At 45.6% G+C, this 18,925-nt stretch overlaps 1 protein-coding gene across 2 annotated transcripts in view; it reads right to left on the bottom strand.

The window, feature by feature from the left end:
* The window catches only part of CCM2 (CCM2 scaffold protein), a 48,578-nt gene that overhangs the window by 17,448 nt on the left and 12,205 nt on the right, over nucleotides 1-18,925 (bottom strand). The window contains exon 2 of one of the 2 annotated variants that reach the window (XM_080926047.1): nucleotides 6,040-6,213. The exons of the other annotated variant lie outside the window; for it this stretch is intronic. Within the exon in view, the coding sequence (XP_080782173.1) occupies nucleotides 6,040-6,213 (174 nt within the window). The remainder of the gene's footprint in view (nucleotides 1-6,039; nucleotides 6,214-18,925) is intronic. 2 annotated transcript variants of the gene reach the window in all.

The raw sequence follows: 18,925 nt of genomic DNA, 5'->3' as shown, positions 1-18,925 counted from the left end.
AGGAAGAACTCATAGGAGGAACAGACGAGCTGAATGACCCAATGATCTATTAAAGAAATAGACTCAGAAATTAAAAGCCTTCCTGCGCAGAGTCCCAGACCCAGACAGGCTCAACAGTTAATTCTACTGAATGTCTGAGAAAGGAATGGGGTGAGGTGGAGGGTGTTTCAAGCAGTGCACTGTGGACATGCCAGTAGCTAAAGCACTCAGGATGTAAAAGCAGGGTCAGGAGTTCAAGGCCAGTTTAGTCTAAAGGGTTGGGAAGATAAGATAGTTCAGTAATCAAAAACATTTTCTATGGAAATGTGAGATCGAGTTAAAATCTCCAGAAACTACATCAAACTGGGCATAGTAACTTCAGGGCTTCTACAGCAAGATGGGAGGTGAGAAAAGTGAATTCCCAGAGCTCCCAGCCTGCTAGCCTGGGGTACTCAGCAGCAAACAAGAGAGAGCCTGCCTTATGACTAAAGGCTACATTTGAGATTGCCATCTGACTTCCACACAAGTGCACCCACATTCACATGAACATGAGAACACACACAAAATTAGTTATAGTAAGACCTATCTATCAGGCATGGTGGCACAGGTCTTTAATCCCAGCACTTGGGAGGTAGAAGCAGGCAGATTTCTGTGAGTTTCAGGCCAGCCAGGGCGACATAGTGAAACCCTGTCTCAGAACAAAACAAACAGACAAACATAAAATAATCCCATATCTACGTTTATTTTTCAGGCCTGTGGGAAGGGGGCATATGATACCAAGGCACACATAGGGGTCGGAGGACCTGGAGGAGTTGGTTCTCTGAGCAATCTGGATTCTAAGAATTAAGCTCAAGTCATCAGGATTGTGATAAGCACCTAAATCTACTGAGCCATCTCACCTGTCCTAAGAGCTGGATTTTAAGAGTACCTTGAATGCCCTCTGTTCTACGCCTGTTCTCTAGATATGTGCCTGTAACTAAACAATGAGCGACAAAACTAAGCATTTGCTTGAAAAAACACTTTTCAGTGACAGAATGTGAAGAATAAAGTGACTGTTGAGTGCTCTTACACAACCCCTCTAAGGCTCAGGGAACACTGTTGGTGAGGGGTGGGTGGGGTGGGGGTAGGAGCTGATAGTGAAGTGCCATCCTCTAACCTCTGTATTATCACCGTCATCGTGAACTCACAGCCGCTCCAGCCATGGGTAGAGGAGGGGCCCTGGGAACCTACTCCATTATTGAACTACTTACTGGCCACGACAGACTCTGGGAGCACCCTCTGCTGAGCCCACCGCTTTTCAACAGATGACCCTAAACCCAGGGTCATGAAGATGGCTAAGAGGGTCAAAATTAAAAAAAAAAAAAAAAAGACAAGAATATGGGAAAGAGATGTTTAATGAAGACAGGGTTGCAGACAGAATAACGGGAGGGAGACAGATGAAGATGGGAGTGCTCAGTATATACTATGTATGCTATGAAATTGCCAAAGGACAAATTTAATTAGCAAATGCCCGAAATAAAGCAGCAGAAAATAAATTTTTAAACAGAAAAAATAATTGGTTAAAAGCTCAAGTGATGTACTGAGTAGTTTTTATCTCAACTTGACACAAGCTAGAACAATCTGGAAAGAGGGAATTGCAACTGAGGAAATGCACCCATAAGATCCAGCTGTAGGGCATCTTCTAAACTACTGATCAGTGGGCCCAGCCCACTGGGCGGGGCCATCCCCGGGCTGGTGATCCTGGGTTCTATAAGAAAGCAGGCTCAGCAAGCCAGTAAGCAGCACCCTCCGTGGCCTCTGCATCAGCTCCTGTCCAGGCTGTTGCCCGGACTTCCCTCGATGATGGGCTGTCACTGGGAAGGATGAGAGGAAACAAACCCTTCCTTCCTCTAGTTGCTTTGGTCATAGCAGCTCATCCCAGCAAGAGTAGCCCTGACTAAGACAAGCTATCAATATGACACTGGATTACTAGCTATCCCTCCTATCTTTGTATGTCACATGCTAAAACAAAGTACCCTGACATGTGTCTGCAATCACACAGAAATTCTGATGTAGTTCCAAGACCTGGGGTAAGTGACACAAGGCCATAATCCTTTTTAGTGTCACCCAAAATATGGCCACAATACTTCCTACTTAGGTTCATGGAACAAAAAGGATTCTATTTTTTTATCCTTAAAAAAAAAAATTGTAGGCGTAGTGGTGCATATGTTTAGATCCCAGCACTCAGGAGGCAGAGGCAGCAGGTCTCTGAGTTCAAGGCCAGCCTGGTCTACAGAGCAAGTCCTAGGACAGCCAGGGCTGTACAGAGAAACCCTGTTTCAGAAAAACTAAGTAAGAATTAAAGATTTTTTTACTTATACCTATGTGTGTGCAGGTGCCTACGGAGGCAAGAGTATCAGATCTAGAACTGAGCCACAGACAGTGTGAGTCGCCTGACACAGGTGTGAACTGAGCCACAGTGTGAACTACCTGACACGGGTACTCAGAACAAAACCCTGTTTCCTGTTAAGAGCAGGAAGCACCTTAGCCCTCTCTCCAGTTCAGATTCTACTTTCTTCACATAGATAGGGATTTCACTAGTTGAGCCTTTCCGGGTTTTGTTGTATTTTTGAGACAGGGACTTATTCTGTAGCCCAGTCTGACAGCGAACTCTGTGTAGTCTAGGCTAGCTCCTATATCAGTCTTTTGAGTGCTAGGATCACAGGTGAGCTAACACACATCAGCAAAGCAACTTTTTTCTTTTTCTTTTTTTTTCTTTTTTTCTTTTTTTTTTTTGGCCACTGTATTTTCTTTACTGGCTTTCCTGTAGGACCACTGAAAGGCTCTGACCATACCCTGGGCCTCAGGTAACAGTTCCTCCAAGGCAAGCTCTTACTTCCTCTGCCCAGTGGTGAATGCGGCATTTGGATGGGCTGCACCGTCCTGTCCCTCTGCCTCCCACATGCTGGGATTAAAAGGAAGTCACTATCACCCAGCTTACAGTAGTCTCTTTTTTAAAGATTTATTTATTATATATAAGTATACTGTAGCTGTCTTCAGACACACCAGAAGAGGGTATCAGATCCCATTACAGATGGTTGTGAGTCACCATGTGGTTGCTGGGAATTGAACTCAGAACCTCTGGAAGAGCAGTCAGTGCTCTTAACCACTGAGCCGTCTCTCCAACCCTAATGTATTTTCTTAAAGAACCATACTGGAGTAGGGAGAAGTATTTCCTTGAGATTGGAAGATTTTGTATTGATTTTATTTTATCAGAGTAATAAATGTACATGATTAAAAATCAATTAAAATCAACCACCAACCCAGTAAATCAGAATAATACTATAAGCCATTTATAACAGGCAGTCTTGCAAGAGTTTTAGCCTTCTGGCACATGGTCATTTAAAAAAATATATTGAACTTAGGTTTCTATTGTTTCATTTATCATTTTTAAGACATTATCTTCCCATTTTCCCTGGCTGTCCTGGAACATGCTCTGTAGATTAGGCTGGCCTCAAGAAGATCCATCTGCCTCTGGAGTGCTGGGATGAAAAGTGTGTGCCTTGACCAGGCTGATTATTTGTCACTTTAAAATAATGTTATCACCAACAGTCCATCCCTTCCCCCCTCCTTATTTACACTGCCCAGGATGGCCTTGAACTCTTGGGCTCAAGTGTCCCTCCCCCTCATTCTCCTGAGCAGTTAGGATCACAGAAGTATATCACCATGCCCAGCTATGCACAATCCTCTTTGTGCGCTCTCTCTCTCTCTCTCTCTCTCTCTCTCTCTCTCTCTCTCTCTCTCTCTCTCTCACACACACACACACACACACAGGAACACACTTAAAAATAATAAAAATAAATTTAAAAAGACAAAACTAGAATCTTTGTTATTGCATTATTAACAGTATGTCCTCTTGCATTTTGGGGAATACACTATACAGCCACATGCTGCCTAGTGAGAACTTGGCCAACAATAGCTAATATGACAGTGGTTCCCTAAGATCGTGAAGGCATCAAATTTTCTTAATGCTGAGGAACTTTGTGGCCATCTGAACATCCCAGTGCAACACGTGGGTCAATTCATAGTAACATGGTGTAAACAAGGTGGAATATATTAACAGCTACACAATAGCCATATAGCACATATACAGTTATAATAAATGACTGATGTTGGTACTGCCAACCTGACAGTCTAGACTTACCTAGGAGACAGACCCACAGGCATGCCTGTGAGAGAGCCGCTAGACTGGACTACTGGCGTGGGCACTATGGAATGATGACAGGCCACCCTAACGGCAGGCCACACAGCAGCACCCCAAACTGTGTACAAAGGAGAAAGTGAGCGGAACATGGCCATGCACCCCTCTCTGTTTCCTGCTGTGGGTGCCATGGGACCAGCTGCCCCACAACCCTGAAGCCATGACTTTCCTTCTATTCACCCTCATTCTAGGAACCAGATTAAAGCCTCCCTTGAGTTGCTTCAATCAGCTGGTTTGTCAAAGCAGAGAAAAGGAGTTTAATATAACTATGTTACTGGTCTATGTATTTACTATATTGTACTGGTTAGCATTTGAGTACTCCAGTAAAAAACAGTTTATAACCAAGTGTAGGGCACACACCCACAATCCCACCTCTTAGGAGGCAGAGGAAGAAAGACCTTCAGTTATGGGCAGCCTGAGACACATAGTGAGATATTGTCTCAAAAACCAAACCAGAGCTGGAGAGATGGCTGAGGTCTTCCAGACAACCTGGGTTCCATTTCTCAGCAGCAGATCCAGGGAACTCCACATCCTCCTCTGGCCTCTGTGGGCACAGATACATGTGGTGTACAGACATACAGGTAAATAAAATATCCATATGTATAAAACCAATTAACTCATTTAAAACATTTTAAAAACTAAAACCTCAGTTTGCTGTTATCAGTTGAAAGTAGTTCACTAGCAGCCAACAGATGATGTTTACTCCAAAGAGAGATGGTTGGCATACCCATCTACATGTAGGTTTGCACAGTCTGACGTTCACAGCAGCAAAGCTACCCAACAACACTCTCCTCAGACATGACCCTCTATCAGCAAACACAATGCCCTCACTTCGGAGCCACTGCTTTTGAATCCATGTTTACTGTCTTGGGCTAAATGTTAGGAGTTTGCCTTAAATGTGAACTTATGCTCCGCTGCCCATATTTAAGGAGCTGGAGAGGTGGCTCGGCGGTTAGGAGCACTGACTGCTCTTCCAGAGGTCCTGAGTTAAAGGGCGGTGCTGAAGAGCTGACTGAAGATGTGTACTGGGCAGACTTTCCATCTGCTAGGTTTTGCTCAAACTGAATGGCAAATAATTGCTAGGGTCAGTACACATTTTCTCAGCTACATCAAAGAGAAGTGGCGCTTTACCGTAAACTGTAGGAGAGGCCTATTCAGAGACACTCCGGAAGCCTGGACATAAAAGGGTTATGGATTCCCATCATCCCTAATAGGCTTTGACTTAGCTTCCCCTTCAGCCGAGGTCTCTCCACCCACTCCTGTGCCAGGTGTCAGTAAATTCAAAGCCCACCTCTGGGTGTGGAGGGTGCCTACAAATCCCTATTTAGTCAGTGCTGGGGCCTCCTGAGCCACTGGACTGTTCTCTGCAGGGACCTGACCCAGCTAGAGCCACCAATTAGGCTGCTTCACCTTCCCTGCTTCCTTCTTTCCAACGGGCTCCCACGGCTGTCACCCCTCCTCTTTTCTCTGAACTCTGAGGCTTGAGCAGTCTCTTGGGCACACGCCTGAGACATAAGGCCTACAGCGCTACACTGAGTGTCTGGGTCCTGAAAGGGCCTGGAACATGCACCTGCTGTCACCTGCAAATCAGAGGAGATAAGGTTTCCCGGTTCTACACAATACCTATGATCTTCAAAACAGAGCAGTGTCCTGCCAAACAAAGGATCAGAAAGCAAAGCTAAGGACTGGAACTGGGTTTGGAATTTTTGTTATTGATACATCCAGAGGCAGGACAGTGGGTAGAGCGCATGCTAATGTGTTTATGCAGAGTTGGTAACGAGCTGTTTGGCAGGCATGCCCTGTGGCCCACGGTGACTTACCTTCACCTCCTTCTCAATATAGTCGCTCAGCAGTCTGTCTGGCTCGACGCGCTCAGGTAACGCCAGCACCACAGTATGCAGAGGGCGCCTCTCTGTCACCTTCTCATGGGCTTTCTTATCTCTACTCTTTTCACCTTTTAGGAATACTCGTTTAAATGGCGACACAATTCCAGGCTGCAGGCAGAAATGGCAATGATTGGAGTTCATTATTAACTCATTTGTGTTGTACCTACCATTAACGAAAGGAGGTGGCCAAAACTATTAGACGTCCACACAAGCCTGTGAGAAAGGACCAACGTGAGGCTGAAGCGTGGCGTACAGCCTGCTCACACACTGTGGTAGCCTAAGTGTCCAAGCAGACTGCACAGAGGACAGACAGGCCTGTGAAATGGCTCCTGTCATTCTCAGAAGGCAACTCTCATGAAAACATTCGGGGAACAGTCCCCCAGAGGACAGTCACACAGCGTAGCTCCAACTCCTGGCAGCTCTGTAAGGCCATGTCATCTCAGCTCTGAGGGTGCAAGTGGGACAGGGTTGCTATCCACAAAGGCATCTGTCTCAGCAATCAAGGTCAAATGAGCTCTAAGGAGCCTGGGCCCTAACAGAGCCCCAGGTTCTCATGCAGCGTCTTCCCTCTAGTAAGGCCCTAAGCCGGCCACTGACACTCAGAGCCTCACACCAAGGCTTTGAAGACTCCACCTGTAATCAAGATGAACTGTGGGCTAGGGAGAGGGAAACCAAACCTTCCCAAACGACCGAGATAGAAGCTATACCCCGCTATGCAGAAAGATGGCGCTGCCAGCCATTCTTCCTGACCAAAGAGAAACCAAGACACTTAAATGCGTCCTCTACAGCAGCAGCTCACAGACCAAAGCCATGAGCAAATGTCCAAGCTGTTTTCTCTCTGCAGTAGACAGCTGGGAGAGCTGTCCACACTTCTCCTGATACTCAGCCACTGTGCTCCTGGTACCCAGGCAGCAGCTGGGAAACCACAGCAGACTCAGCTCTGACCTTACTTTATCCTCCGAACTAGTAACAAACAAACATAGAATAAATTATCAGACAGGACTCACATGGCCAAGGCTCCCAGGAGATGCCACGTGTGGGCTGCTCCCCAGCCTCACTCTTAGACTCAGCTCTCTAGCACTAGACATGAGTCCAATAATCAAGACTCACCCAGCCTCAGAAAATCACCCTGACCTTTCTTGTGCCGCAGCCTCGTGCCATGGACAGCTTCCTGCCCCTCAGCTTTATATCCTTGCCCCTTTAATTCCACTGATCTCCTGAGATGGACACAGCTCCAGGAGGCCCAGTCTTGGTGTTAGCACTGCACACGCAGCCATCATTCCTGCTGTTCCCCACAAGCTTCCCTCTAGCTCAGGACCTCAGGCTTAGAGTGAGCACGGGCTCAAGGCTCAGCTACTCTCATATGGTCTGAACTATCCTGCTTCCTTCCCATACAAGACAGTTAGCTAAGCCACCGTCTCTAAAATGAACTATGATCCTCGCAAGACCTCATGGAGTCAACAGTTATTTTCATGGAAGTTTTTACTCACGACAACCCATCTCCTCTTCAACTGCTGTCCTTACAGCCCAGCATCAAAGCCTCAGACTATCTTCCACTTACCATGACCGCAGACAAGATAATGGCCCACAACCCATGACCTGCCTCTGCATCCACACACCCAACGTAGGAAAAGACTGACCCACAGCCCTGCAAATATTAAAATGTTCCACTCATGGGAGCTGATTCTATCACCTGGCATCTGCCTCTGTGGCCCGGGGATAGTCTTGATCTGTGCACGCATGTACATGCACACACGCACACAGAGCAGTTTCTGGCACTTCCTCTGGTGTGGAAAGAGTGAAATAAGATGACAGGGACTACAACAGCTGCCGCTGAGTAATAAGTGGAGGTACTTCAGCCACTTTTTTGAGATTTCTCATATAGCTCAGGCTAGCTTCAAACCCAGAACTCCAGTCTTGTTTCCCGACCCCGAGGGCTAGTGCTAGGATTATGGGCTTGCATGTAATTACAGGCTTATATGCTTTTGTTTTCTTTTTTGCAGAGCTAAGAATAGAACCCAGGGCTTTCCACATACTGGGCAGGTTCTCCTCCACCTGTGTTACACCCCCAGCCCCTCCATTTTTTTAATTTAGATTTTCATAACAGTATACAATTGAGAAAGATGAACAATTGCCACCTATCACTGCGCAGGCCTAGACTATAACAAGATGTAAACACATGAAAGGTCAGGAGAACCAAGATCTATAGAAGGTGACAACCAGCAGAAAGAACAGGAGGCACTTCCAGAAGAGCTAAGAGGACCAACCTGCCAGGTCCCCACTTGGAGATGAGTGAGGACAGGCTGACATTGAGGACCTTCCAGGCACATTCTTTGGGAGCTCCCACAAATGTTTCTTTCAGCCCCAGGATGAGTTTAGATGAATGGATGGGGCAGTGTACAGGATAATCTCGTATGGGACAATGAGAAATGGTCACTTGAGACTTACCTGACAACCTGACTGGTTAGACAACTGCAGGCTAAAAATGACCCCCCAAAACTAGTGACACATTTGAGCAATGCAACCCCAATGAAGACAGCTGTGAGTTCGTCACCGTGGAACCATTGACCAGATAGTACTCAAATTATGGTAAATCACCTTATTCTTCCTGAGTTTAAATGTCCTTATGTTCATGATCCATGAACACGATGCTCCACAAGTGTCATCTCTACAACCACAGTCCCTCACTCTGGGCAGAAGAGTGTCTATCCACACCCACTCTTCCCCAGCCCCACAGAGCTCCTTCCCTCAACAACAGTTCCTTGCAGTAGATAGTGACTGAAGGCTGGCTCCTATAGGCAGGTGGCTTAGCTCCGTCCGTCTGCCTTTCCAGTTGTCTGTCAGTCCAACTCATTATTAACTTATACATGGAAGTAACAGGAAACCAACTCTGAAACTAGGGGTTTGCCAAAACCAACCTCTAACCAAGCTCTCACCCAATCAGCAGGCCCACAGACCACAGGCCACTTACACTGATTCTGTAACAGTGATATACACACAGCTCATAAAATAGAGTCTGTGTTGGCAAGGACCCTGAGGTACCTTGTAACCCCAGCCCAAAAGATAGACAGACCCTCTGTAATGAAGTGACATGGGCCAGAAGTCTCTCCCCTGTCTCAGAGTTCATGCTCTCCAGCCCCACACATGCCCAGCAAGTGTCCTGCACAGAGCTGGACCCCTAGTCTGGCCTTTGCAGCTTGTGTGGCCTCCAGCATCCAATGTAGCATGTATGAAGCCTGTGCAGACCTCAATAAGTAATAAATCCCAGTGCAGAACCTTTATTTTGTGTGCCTACCAGAACTGATAATCCAGAAAGGCTGAGGGAACAGTCCCACCCTAAGGAGGGCTATAGTGAAGCAAAAAATCAGGACAAGCACAGAGTAAGAGAAACTAAACCCATGGCAAAAACAGCCAAGAGTCTGCAGCTCAGCAGCTTTTGGTGGCCTACCATAATGTCAAACCACCAGGTTTTATGGCTACTCTAAGCAGCAAGGAACAGGAGATCTGACCAGAATTAATGTCACCATAGTCCACTCACAGACTAGCCAGAAAAAGCACAATCTCCAAATCCTAGGCCTAAATCAAGAGGAAGCCCTCCAGGGCCTCTCAATCTTGAGCCTTCAAGTCTAACCAAGCTCAAATAAGTGAACTGAAACAATCCCCGTTACCCACGGCCTCACTTCCTGGATCTCAGTTACCCACAGTCAAACTGTGAGAATACTAAATGGAGAACTCCAGAACGTAACGAGTCACAAGTTTTAAATATGTTTACTACAGGACAATGTTACAACTGCTACATAATAATATATAGTGCTCATCTCTTTACCACACCAGAACTTTAGCACAGACATGTAGGTATGAGGAAAAAGTCTATACAGATACTGGGCTTAGTACTACCCTCAGTTTCAAGCACCCATTAGTGGGCCTTCAATACACCTGTGTAGATGGAAAAAACACTGACTGTGGAGGGGGATGTGTCTGGCCCTACAACTGAGCCTTGGATAGAATAAGCACTATGTGCCCCCACCCCTGTCCCCAATGCCTCAAATTATTTGAATTGGTCCCTACAATGTAGAACATTGAAGCACAGCCCACAATAAGGAATGACTAATGCTCTGGACAGGGCTGACCAACCCATTGCCTCAGCTCCCAGCTGGTGGGGACAAACAGCTAGAACAGCAGGACTGGAGGACAGCATTCAGACATTCCAGAAACAAACCTGAACAAGGAGTGTGTTACTGAGGCGGGAAGTTTGCACACTGGGTCTCAGATAAAACAACAAAGTACCAAGGGTGTGCCAGGCGGGGAGAGGTCTGCCTAGCATTCGAGGCCCACGTAAAAAGATGGAGGCTTTTTTATATCTCAGATCTTAAGTTGCTTTTTGTTTCGTTGATGTGTTTATGAGTCTGTTTTCAGATGGTTTCTTTTTGAGACAGGGCTCATTCTATAACTCAGGCTGGCTTAGGGCAGAATTCATGGCCACTTTTCCTGCTGCAGACTTCTGAGGGCCACAATTACAGGAGAGAGTTACCACAATAGCTCTTAAGGAGCTAGATGTGACACATCTTTAATTGGGAGGCAGAGGCAGGAGGATCTGAGTTCCAGATCAGCAGGGCTACATAGACAGATCCTGTCTCAATGAATGAATGAATCAATCAATCAATAAAGCAAATGGACAAATAACATTTTGATAGGCAGAGTCAGGTTTCAGTAATTGATCGTAAGGTCTTTAATCTGCTGTGATGTCCTGTAGGTAAGTACACCAGGAATAAAAGGCAGATTAGCAACTGCTAATCTTCATTCTGCAGCATGCTACTGAGTGTGCACGAGTTGGACCCCAGAAGAGCAGCAAGCTAAGTGGAATCCCAACAAAGGCAGGGTCTTCCAGGCCAAGTCTTCCCTGAAGAAACTGAGTCCTCAGGTCAGAGGGCAAGCCAGGGACCAAGACACAAAGCTGGGAAAGAATACAGAACACATGAACAAAACTTCTGCACAGTGAGAAGGTTTTAAAGTCTCTCTGAAAAGCCTCCCAGCTCCTGTCAATTCTTTTTCCATTCTTTGCCATCTTATGCATAAAATAGTCCTTCAAGTTGGAAACAGAGTGACGTGCAGCTTGGTAGCACAGAAACCACCACACTAGCAAACACCAAGTTCTTGTTTAATCTTTAGTGTCGCAGAAAGAAGAAAGACGTGTGTGCATTTGGGAGCAGGAGGCAGAAATCTAAAAACAGTAACAGAAAAATCACAACTACCCAGACAACTGTGGTGGTACACCCCATGATAGCAGAAGGATCTTGAGCTTTATGCTAGCCTAGGGTAGACAAGGAGACCCTATCTCAAAAATACACAAATCTCTGAAACTAACTCACTGGTCTTTCCATGTAGTGACTGTCCTCCACATGCACCATGGCACGGACACAGACAGACAGACATATACACATTTTACATATATATATATATATACACACATACATACACACACATATATACACACACATACACACACACACACACACACACACACACATGTCCATATACATATATGGCCGCTCCAAGAGTGAGCCTCTGAGTGTAGCAATGGGACCTCCAAGAAGAAAGATCAATTGTCCCCAGATGGAGCTGAAAAACTTGTTCAAACACTGCAGGGTCCTGAGCAGGGATTGGGAAGGAAGTGCCATGGTCAGGACTGTGATAGAGAAGGTCAACTATAAGGCACCACCTCAAGAAGGGGACATCAGTGCACACACCAACATCACACTATCTGAGAAGCTCAGGGATGTCTTGCAGCAGATCTGACTTGCCCAGAAAGGAAAAGCAGCCATGAAGTGGAAGACCCCTCCATGTCAAACAGGACTAGTCAACAACAAAAGAAGATAAAAGCTCCCCAGGACTTAGATATGGAAAATCTTGGAGATGAGAGTTAAAGTTCCTACCTCTTCTACCAGAAGATTCTCAACAGCACCTAGAAGGATTTGGAGGACTTTGGAAAAAATATTGCCGTATTTTATTCTCCCAGGCACCTCTTCTATAATGGACCCTGACCTCCCCTGGAGGTATATAGTGGGAAGAAGACACAGAAATAGACTGGAGAAGGCCCTGTCTAGCAGTTAACTTCTTGTGTAATAAAAGCTTTAGTGATACCTCTAGACTCCTGGGAGCAAGCTCTTTCTTTAAAGACTAGTAGCAAATCAGACACACATGCTGTGTTTTCCCTGCAAAGCCCCAGCTCAGTACATTATTCTGGAGAAAGTGTTAGCAAGCCTGAGATAGAAGAAGCAAACTAAGGTACAAAGGGCCTCAACAGTTTGCAAGTGCATGTCATTTAGTCTCCACCATCAGCTACTAAAGGCCTTGTGCATGCTGGCCACACGCCACACAGGATGGATAGACAGTGAAAGTGAAGGCACAGCCTCCCCAAGCCCAGTCCAACAGGAAGGCAGACGGCAACTGCACTGAGACAGCCAGGGAGGGACAGGGAGGGACAGGGGACTGTAAGGGGAGGAGGCCCAGAGGTCAGTGGGGGGTCTGAAAGGAGACCTGTGGATGGCCCTGCATAGCTCTGTCAGGAAGACCAGCAGGAGCAAGTCCCTACAGATTCCACCCAACATTTCTCGAGATCACATCCTGTCCAGGCTGCATCTTACACAAACTCTAACAGAAAGCATTACTAGCTGGGGGTGGACAGACATGACACACTCCTTTAATCCCAGCACTCAGGAAGCAAAGGATCTCTGAGTTCCAAGTCAGCCAAGGATACACCGTAAAACCTTGTCTCAAAAAAGGCAACCAAACCAAACAAAAAGGAGCCCCTTCTGCTGCCCCTACTCTATAGCAGCCTCACAGCAACCAGCTTCAAGCAGTATTGGCAACACCTGTGACACATTCACTTTTCTCTTTCTTTTTGGTTTTTAAGGAAAATTAAGGGTTGGGGATGCAGAAGATCAGAAGTTCAAGGTCATCCTTAACTAATGCCAGACTGGGATGTTAGAGACTGTGGGGGAGGAGAGGGAAAGGAGTGAAGAAGAGTGCTCCAGTCCCTACCAATAAAAAGGACCTGGACACAAGGACCAAGACAATGGGCACATACATATCCCCTGCATACATTCTGCCTCAGGACGCCCTGGTTCAGGAGGAATGGAATCAAATGGGACCCCGACTACTCTTGCTCTACTGCTAAGTCTCCCAGAGTCTTAACCCCAGAGGCGTGCTGGGGGCAGGCCAGGGTCCCTGCTGGCAGCCCAGTCCAGTTATACACCCACTGACTGCGTGCACTCTAGGGATCCCCAGAGTTCCCTCAATTCCTCAACTCTTTCCCTTCTATCAAATTTCAACTGTGACCTTAGAACTCAAGAGACTACAAGGCCACAGGAAACATTTTCCCAGAAAGACATAAAGCCCACGGCCTCTCATTCCTTCAGATGAAGGAGTGCATCAATCTAACCTTACTCGGACAGGACAGCCACCCACATGCAGGCCCAGATCTTGGTCACCACCTTCCTCCACCCAGCACCTCCGAGCAGGGCTCAGGGTTCCAGTGTGAAAGCACATCCTAGAAGCAACTTGAATGTTGGTTCCTACAAGGATATTCTTTCTTACACTGAGTCTGAACCTACCTCGTTCTCCATGGGAGATCTCCAGGGGCACTGAAGTTGGAAAAGTCTCTTTGGAGGAATCCTGGTTCCTCCCCTTCTGCCGACAGCTGCCGTGCCTTTTCTAGTCCTTTCTGAGATGGTTGAAAATATGATCAGATGCTAAGCCCTCCCTCTAAAAAACATGAGCACACAGGAAGACCAGAAACCACAGCTTCCTTCTGCAAAGCTTACTGACGTTGTTTACAGTTTTAAGAAAGCTTAAAGAGCAACAGCATCCAGAAACTGTTGGCCAATTCCAAGAAGATTGCCTGCAAGAGACACAAAGTAAACTAGCAAGCCTTCTCCCACTGCTCAGAGCAGAATCCCACGGGCAGCACAGGCAGCCCGTGGCCATTTTTCCAGCCAACTCTGCAATGGTGCAATCCATTGCTGATGATGCTTCTTTGGAAGTCTGATCATGGGCACACGCAGGGCTACCATTAGGTAGGACCCCAGGCCCCCAGGTCCCAGTGGCAGAAGGACAAGGACAAGCCTGCTCCACATGCTATTTCAAAACTTGGTCACAGCAGCAAGACTTCATAGGTGCATTTCCAGGTCCATTTCCAGAGGTGCAAAGTGCTCAACCTATACTAGCCCAGGGCCAGGAGACTTGAATTTAAGTCATCAATTTGCAGCAAAATAATGTATGTGTTCATAAGCAAGTTGTTTTAATTTCCTCACAGTTAAACTTCCTCATCCAGGAAAAAAAAAGTCAAATTTATTATTGATAAAAAAGCCCTTACAGTTATAGCTAGCAATAGGAATGGCTATTTAACTTGTTAATTGGTATGACTGACTATACACACCCATAGACCAATAAGCAAATGTGGGTTAGAGAGATGGCTCAGCGGTTAAGAGCACTGATTCCTCTTCCAGAGGTCCTGAGTTGAAATCCCAGCAACCACATGGTGGCTCACAACCATCTGTAATGAGATTTGATGCCCCTTTCTGGTGTGTCTTAAGATAGCTACAATGTACTCATATACTTAAAAAAAAAAAAGCAAATGTAACAAAATGAAAATGCAAATGTTCCTGACCCTATGATGAATTAAGCTCCCAATAAATCCATCATAAATTAAGTCAAAATGCATATAACCTACCTAAGCTCCCGTGTAGCTGCATCTGCCTTAAACGTGCTCAGACCGCCTACATCAGCCCTGTCAAACAGTACCACCTAAGCCAGCAGTAGGTATTTTTATAATCCATTGAATTCTATAGAAAACCATGTGGGTGCCTTTTGAGCCATTTTAGAGCTGAAAATCCACTAAGTGAAACCATCCCATAAGAAAGCAAGTTAACCATTTTATGAATTCTGTGCTGAACCGAATCAAAAGGCTAGCTAACATATCCTGTCCAACTTTGTCCGTAAAAAGGGCAATTTCATACAGTTTTGCTTCACTGTCGTACAACAAATAAATTTCATCTTTCCTGGTTCCAAACAAACTGTTACTACAGACCAATTCTGTGTTTCAAAAACTCAGCAAGCACAGAATAGTGGGAAAGTCGTCAGTCCCACTATTGACCCATGGGACTCAACACCAGACACCAACTGGCCGGTCAGGACCTCTTTAAACCAGAGCACTCACAGCCTCAGGCTCCCTTCTAAAAGCTTTACCGAGAGGAACCAGGTAACACAAAGGAAGGGGCGGGGACAACCAAGTGAGACACCAGGAGGCCACAGTGCTTTTGTAATTCCAGCCCCACTCTACCCATTGACTTAAAAGGTAATTAACACTAATCCACCTATCAACAGCATCCTTCCTCCACAAGCACCCGGATCAGCACAAAAGAGAAGGGTACAGAGCAAACTGGGAGGGGCCTTCAGGAAAGCGGTTTAAGAACAACGCTACAAAACAGGTACAGAGGGCCAGGGAAAGAGAACAAGTGTGCCGTGCTCAGAGGCTACAGAAAGTTCCTTAGGGTGATAAAGCAGACATGGCTAAACCAAAATGAATGACCTGAAGTTAGACAGACTGGGATTGGCCAACAGCTGCCTGTTGCTTATAAACCAAAAATACAAATACATGTTTGTTTTATTTTCTGCCTTGTGTATGCTAAGTATGCATTCAACCATTCAACCCCTAGTTGCAGGCCCAGGCCCAGATCTTGGTCACCACCCTCCGCCAGCACCTACGAGCAGGGCTCAGGGTTCCAGTGTAAAAGCACATCCTGGAAGCAACTTGAATGTTGGTTCCTACACTGAGTCTGAACCTACCTCGTTCTCCATGGGAGATCTCCAGGGGCACTGAAGTTGCATTACTTGCATTTTTACAAGTAAACATTTGTGCCAGGAATGATGGCACACACTTGTAACCACAGCACTTGAGAGGTAGGCCACAGGAGAAAGAATCGACGGCCAGCTTTGGCTACGTGAGTCAAGGCCAGCAGAGTGTTAGTCACCAAAAGAATTTCATTCTCAGTAATAGAATCCTATTAGGAAAAAAAAATCTGGGCTGGAGAGAGGGTTCCATCATTAAAGGCTAATCTCACAACCAAAAATACAAGAAAAATGTGTTCTAAACCAAGCATGATACACTTTTAACTCCAGCACTTGGGAGACAGAGGTAGGGAGATTTCTGTGAGTTCAAGACCAGCCAGCCATCTAAAGACACCCAGCAGACCCTACCTCAAAAAATATAAAATAAACAAACAAACAAAAAAATCACTTCACCTGGCAAATGCTTTTAATCCCAGCACAAAGGAAGCAAAGGCAGGTGGATCTGAAAATTTGAGGCCAGCCAGGTCTACAGGGCAAGTTCTAGGACAGCCAAGACTGACTGGAGAAACCCTGTCTCAGAAAAAAAGGAAGGAAGGAGGGAGGGAGGGAGGGAGGGAGGGAAAGAAACACTGCTCACTCCATGATTATGGCATTTTGAACTTGTTCAGTATAAACTTAGCAAAAGTCCTTCTCTTTCATTGCTTAAGTCTCTAGTTAACGACCTGAAGTCTAATAAAATACTTCCTACCTTGTCTTTACAGGTTGTTTTGTCGATTTTATAAATACACACATTTGCCTGCATGTGTGTCTATGCACCAAGAATATGTCTGTTGCCTAATGTTACAGATGGTTGTGAGGTGCTATGTGAGTGCTAGGAATTGAACCTGGGTGCTCTGGAAGGAAAACCAGTGCTCTTAACCACCATGCCAGTTACCTCTTTAGCCCCCTACAGGAAGTACACTGGGTGACTAGTCCTCTAGAGAGGGAAGCTGGAAACGAAATCTCACTCCTACATATCAAGGGAGTTATTGGCAATTCATAGTTGCCCCTGGTAGGTCAACCATGATCCAGTGAAAGGCTATGCACCCATGAATATATGGGCAGCACAAACTGGACTTGGTAGATAGGGGATAAAAAAAAGACACAAATATGGTAGACAGGGAAGGGGATAGGACGTGGGAGGAGTTGGGAGGGGTGAATATAGTAAAATGTCATCGTACAAAATTCTCAAATTATTTTTAAAAAACAGCTACTAACATGAGGAAGTCTGAGGATATAGCTCTGAGCTAGAATGCTCACCAAGCATGTATGAAGCCTTGTATTACAAAGAAAAATAAGCACTCGGTTTTGCCTGTTACAGTGGCTCACACCTAAAATCAGGAGGCTAAGGTAACTTCAAGGACAGCCTAGAGTACTAAGTTCCAGAATTATGGGCTACAGAGTGAAAAGCTGACTAAAAAAGGAAAAAAGAAATAAAAAAAGGAAGAAAAAAAGGAAGGAAGGAAGGAAGGAAGGAAGGAAGGATGGAACTCTTCTAAATGAGATCTGAAGCCTGCTCCGAAGCAGGGAATTTATGCCTGGTACTGAAAATCTGCCCAAAAGCTCAGGAGTCTTGAGGGGAATCTACTACTGTTGTTTTGGCAAATGGACATGTTGTCATTCTAAGTGTATGTGTGTGTGTGTGTGTGTGTGTGTGTGTGTGTGTGTGTGTGTGTGTGTATGTGTGTATTTTTTTAATTTTTAAAATTAAATGTATTCATTGTATGTGTGAATGTTTTTTACCTTCATTCATGTTTGTGTACAACAACATCATTGGATTCCCTGTAGCCAGAGTTATAGGTAAGTGTTACCACCAAGTATTCTTAAGCAGTGAGTCATCTCTCCAGCCCCTAAATATTTAATTTTACACTTACAGATCTGTGATGTTCTCAGCCGTGGCCAGAGAAGCTTCTTTTACAGTGGGCCATGATTAATGCAGAGACTCATAACTGGTCAAAGTACAGAGAGGGTAAGCTACAGTTGGGTGCTCGGCCCAAAAGTTGACATCTGTGGCACCACTGTATGGGTCAGAAACAACGCAGAAGAGGGAGCAGAATGTACGGGCCAGAAGATGAGGAGCCTGTGACAAGCTATCTTTAGGACCTGTCATGGTCACACACTCAGCAGCTATGTCACCTGCATAAGCTACCTCACCAGCACTCCATCCCTGGAGAGAACTCAGGCCCCAACCTAGTGAAGAGCATCAGGAAGTAAGATGTGAGGAGTCAGTGGTACAGCCACTGGTCAGTTCCCTGCTCTAGTAAATAACCCCACATCTACATTCAGCAAGCATCCAAGTTAAACTTGGTAAGTGGAAAGACAGCCAGTTCAGCATTTAAGAGCACGTTCTGCTCTTGCAGGATACTGAGTTCGGTTCCTAGCACCCACACTGGGTGGCTTACAACCAGTGGCATACTCCTCTAGGCCTCAGACATTCTACTCAGTACGCACATAAAGACATACATATATACACATTATAAAAAGAAAATATTCTGTAAGATCAATCACACGAGAGCATCTTTGTTAGGACGGATGGGTTCAGAAATACACTGTGTATAGGTAGGAAATTGTCAAACAATACAGCTTTAAAATGTCTTTTTAAAAGACAGACGTTTAGGCTGCAAGATCTCAAGTTAAAGCTAGTGTGTGCTATATAAGATAGTGTGGAAGAAAAGAGAGCTGGGGAAGATGAAGAAGGGGAAGGCAGATGAGAGGAGGGGGAATAGGAAAAGGAAGAAATTCAGTTGGAAACAGTTTAGTATTACCTTGTATTGCTAAATACAGCTAGACATGGTAGGTCTCAGCTGTAATTCCAATACCTAGAAGGCTAAGGCGGAACTGCTGGCTGTGAGTTCAAGGTCAGCCTGAGACCTTATCTCAAAAATAAATAAGGCCAGGCATAATAGGTAGTTCAAGCTTTTGAACCCAACAA

This window comes from Micromys minutus (genome assembly GCF_963924665.1).
Source record: "Micromys minutus genome assembly, chromosome: 1".
In the NCBI taxonomy this organism is placed as follows: domain Eukaryota; kingdom Metazoa; phylum Chordata; class Mammalia; order Rodentia; family Muridae; genus Micromys; species Micromys minutus.
The sequence above is the reverse complement of the archived record's forward strand: the minus strand, read 5'-3'. Positions and strand labels throughout refer to the sequence as shown.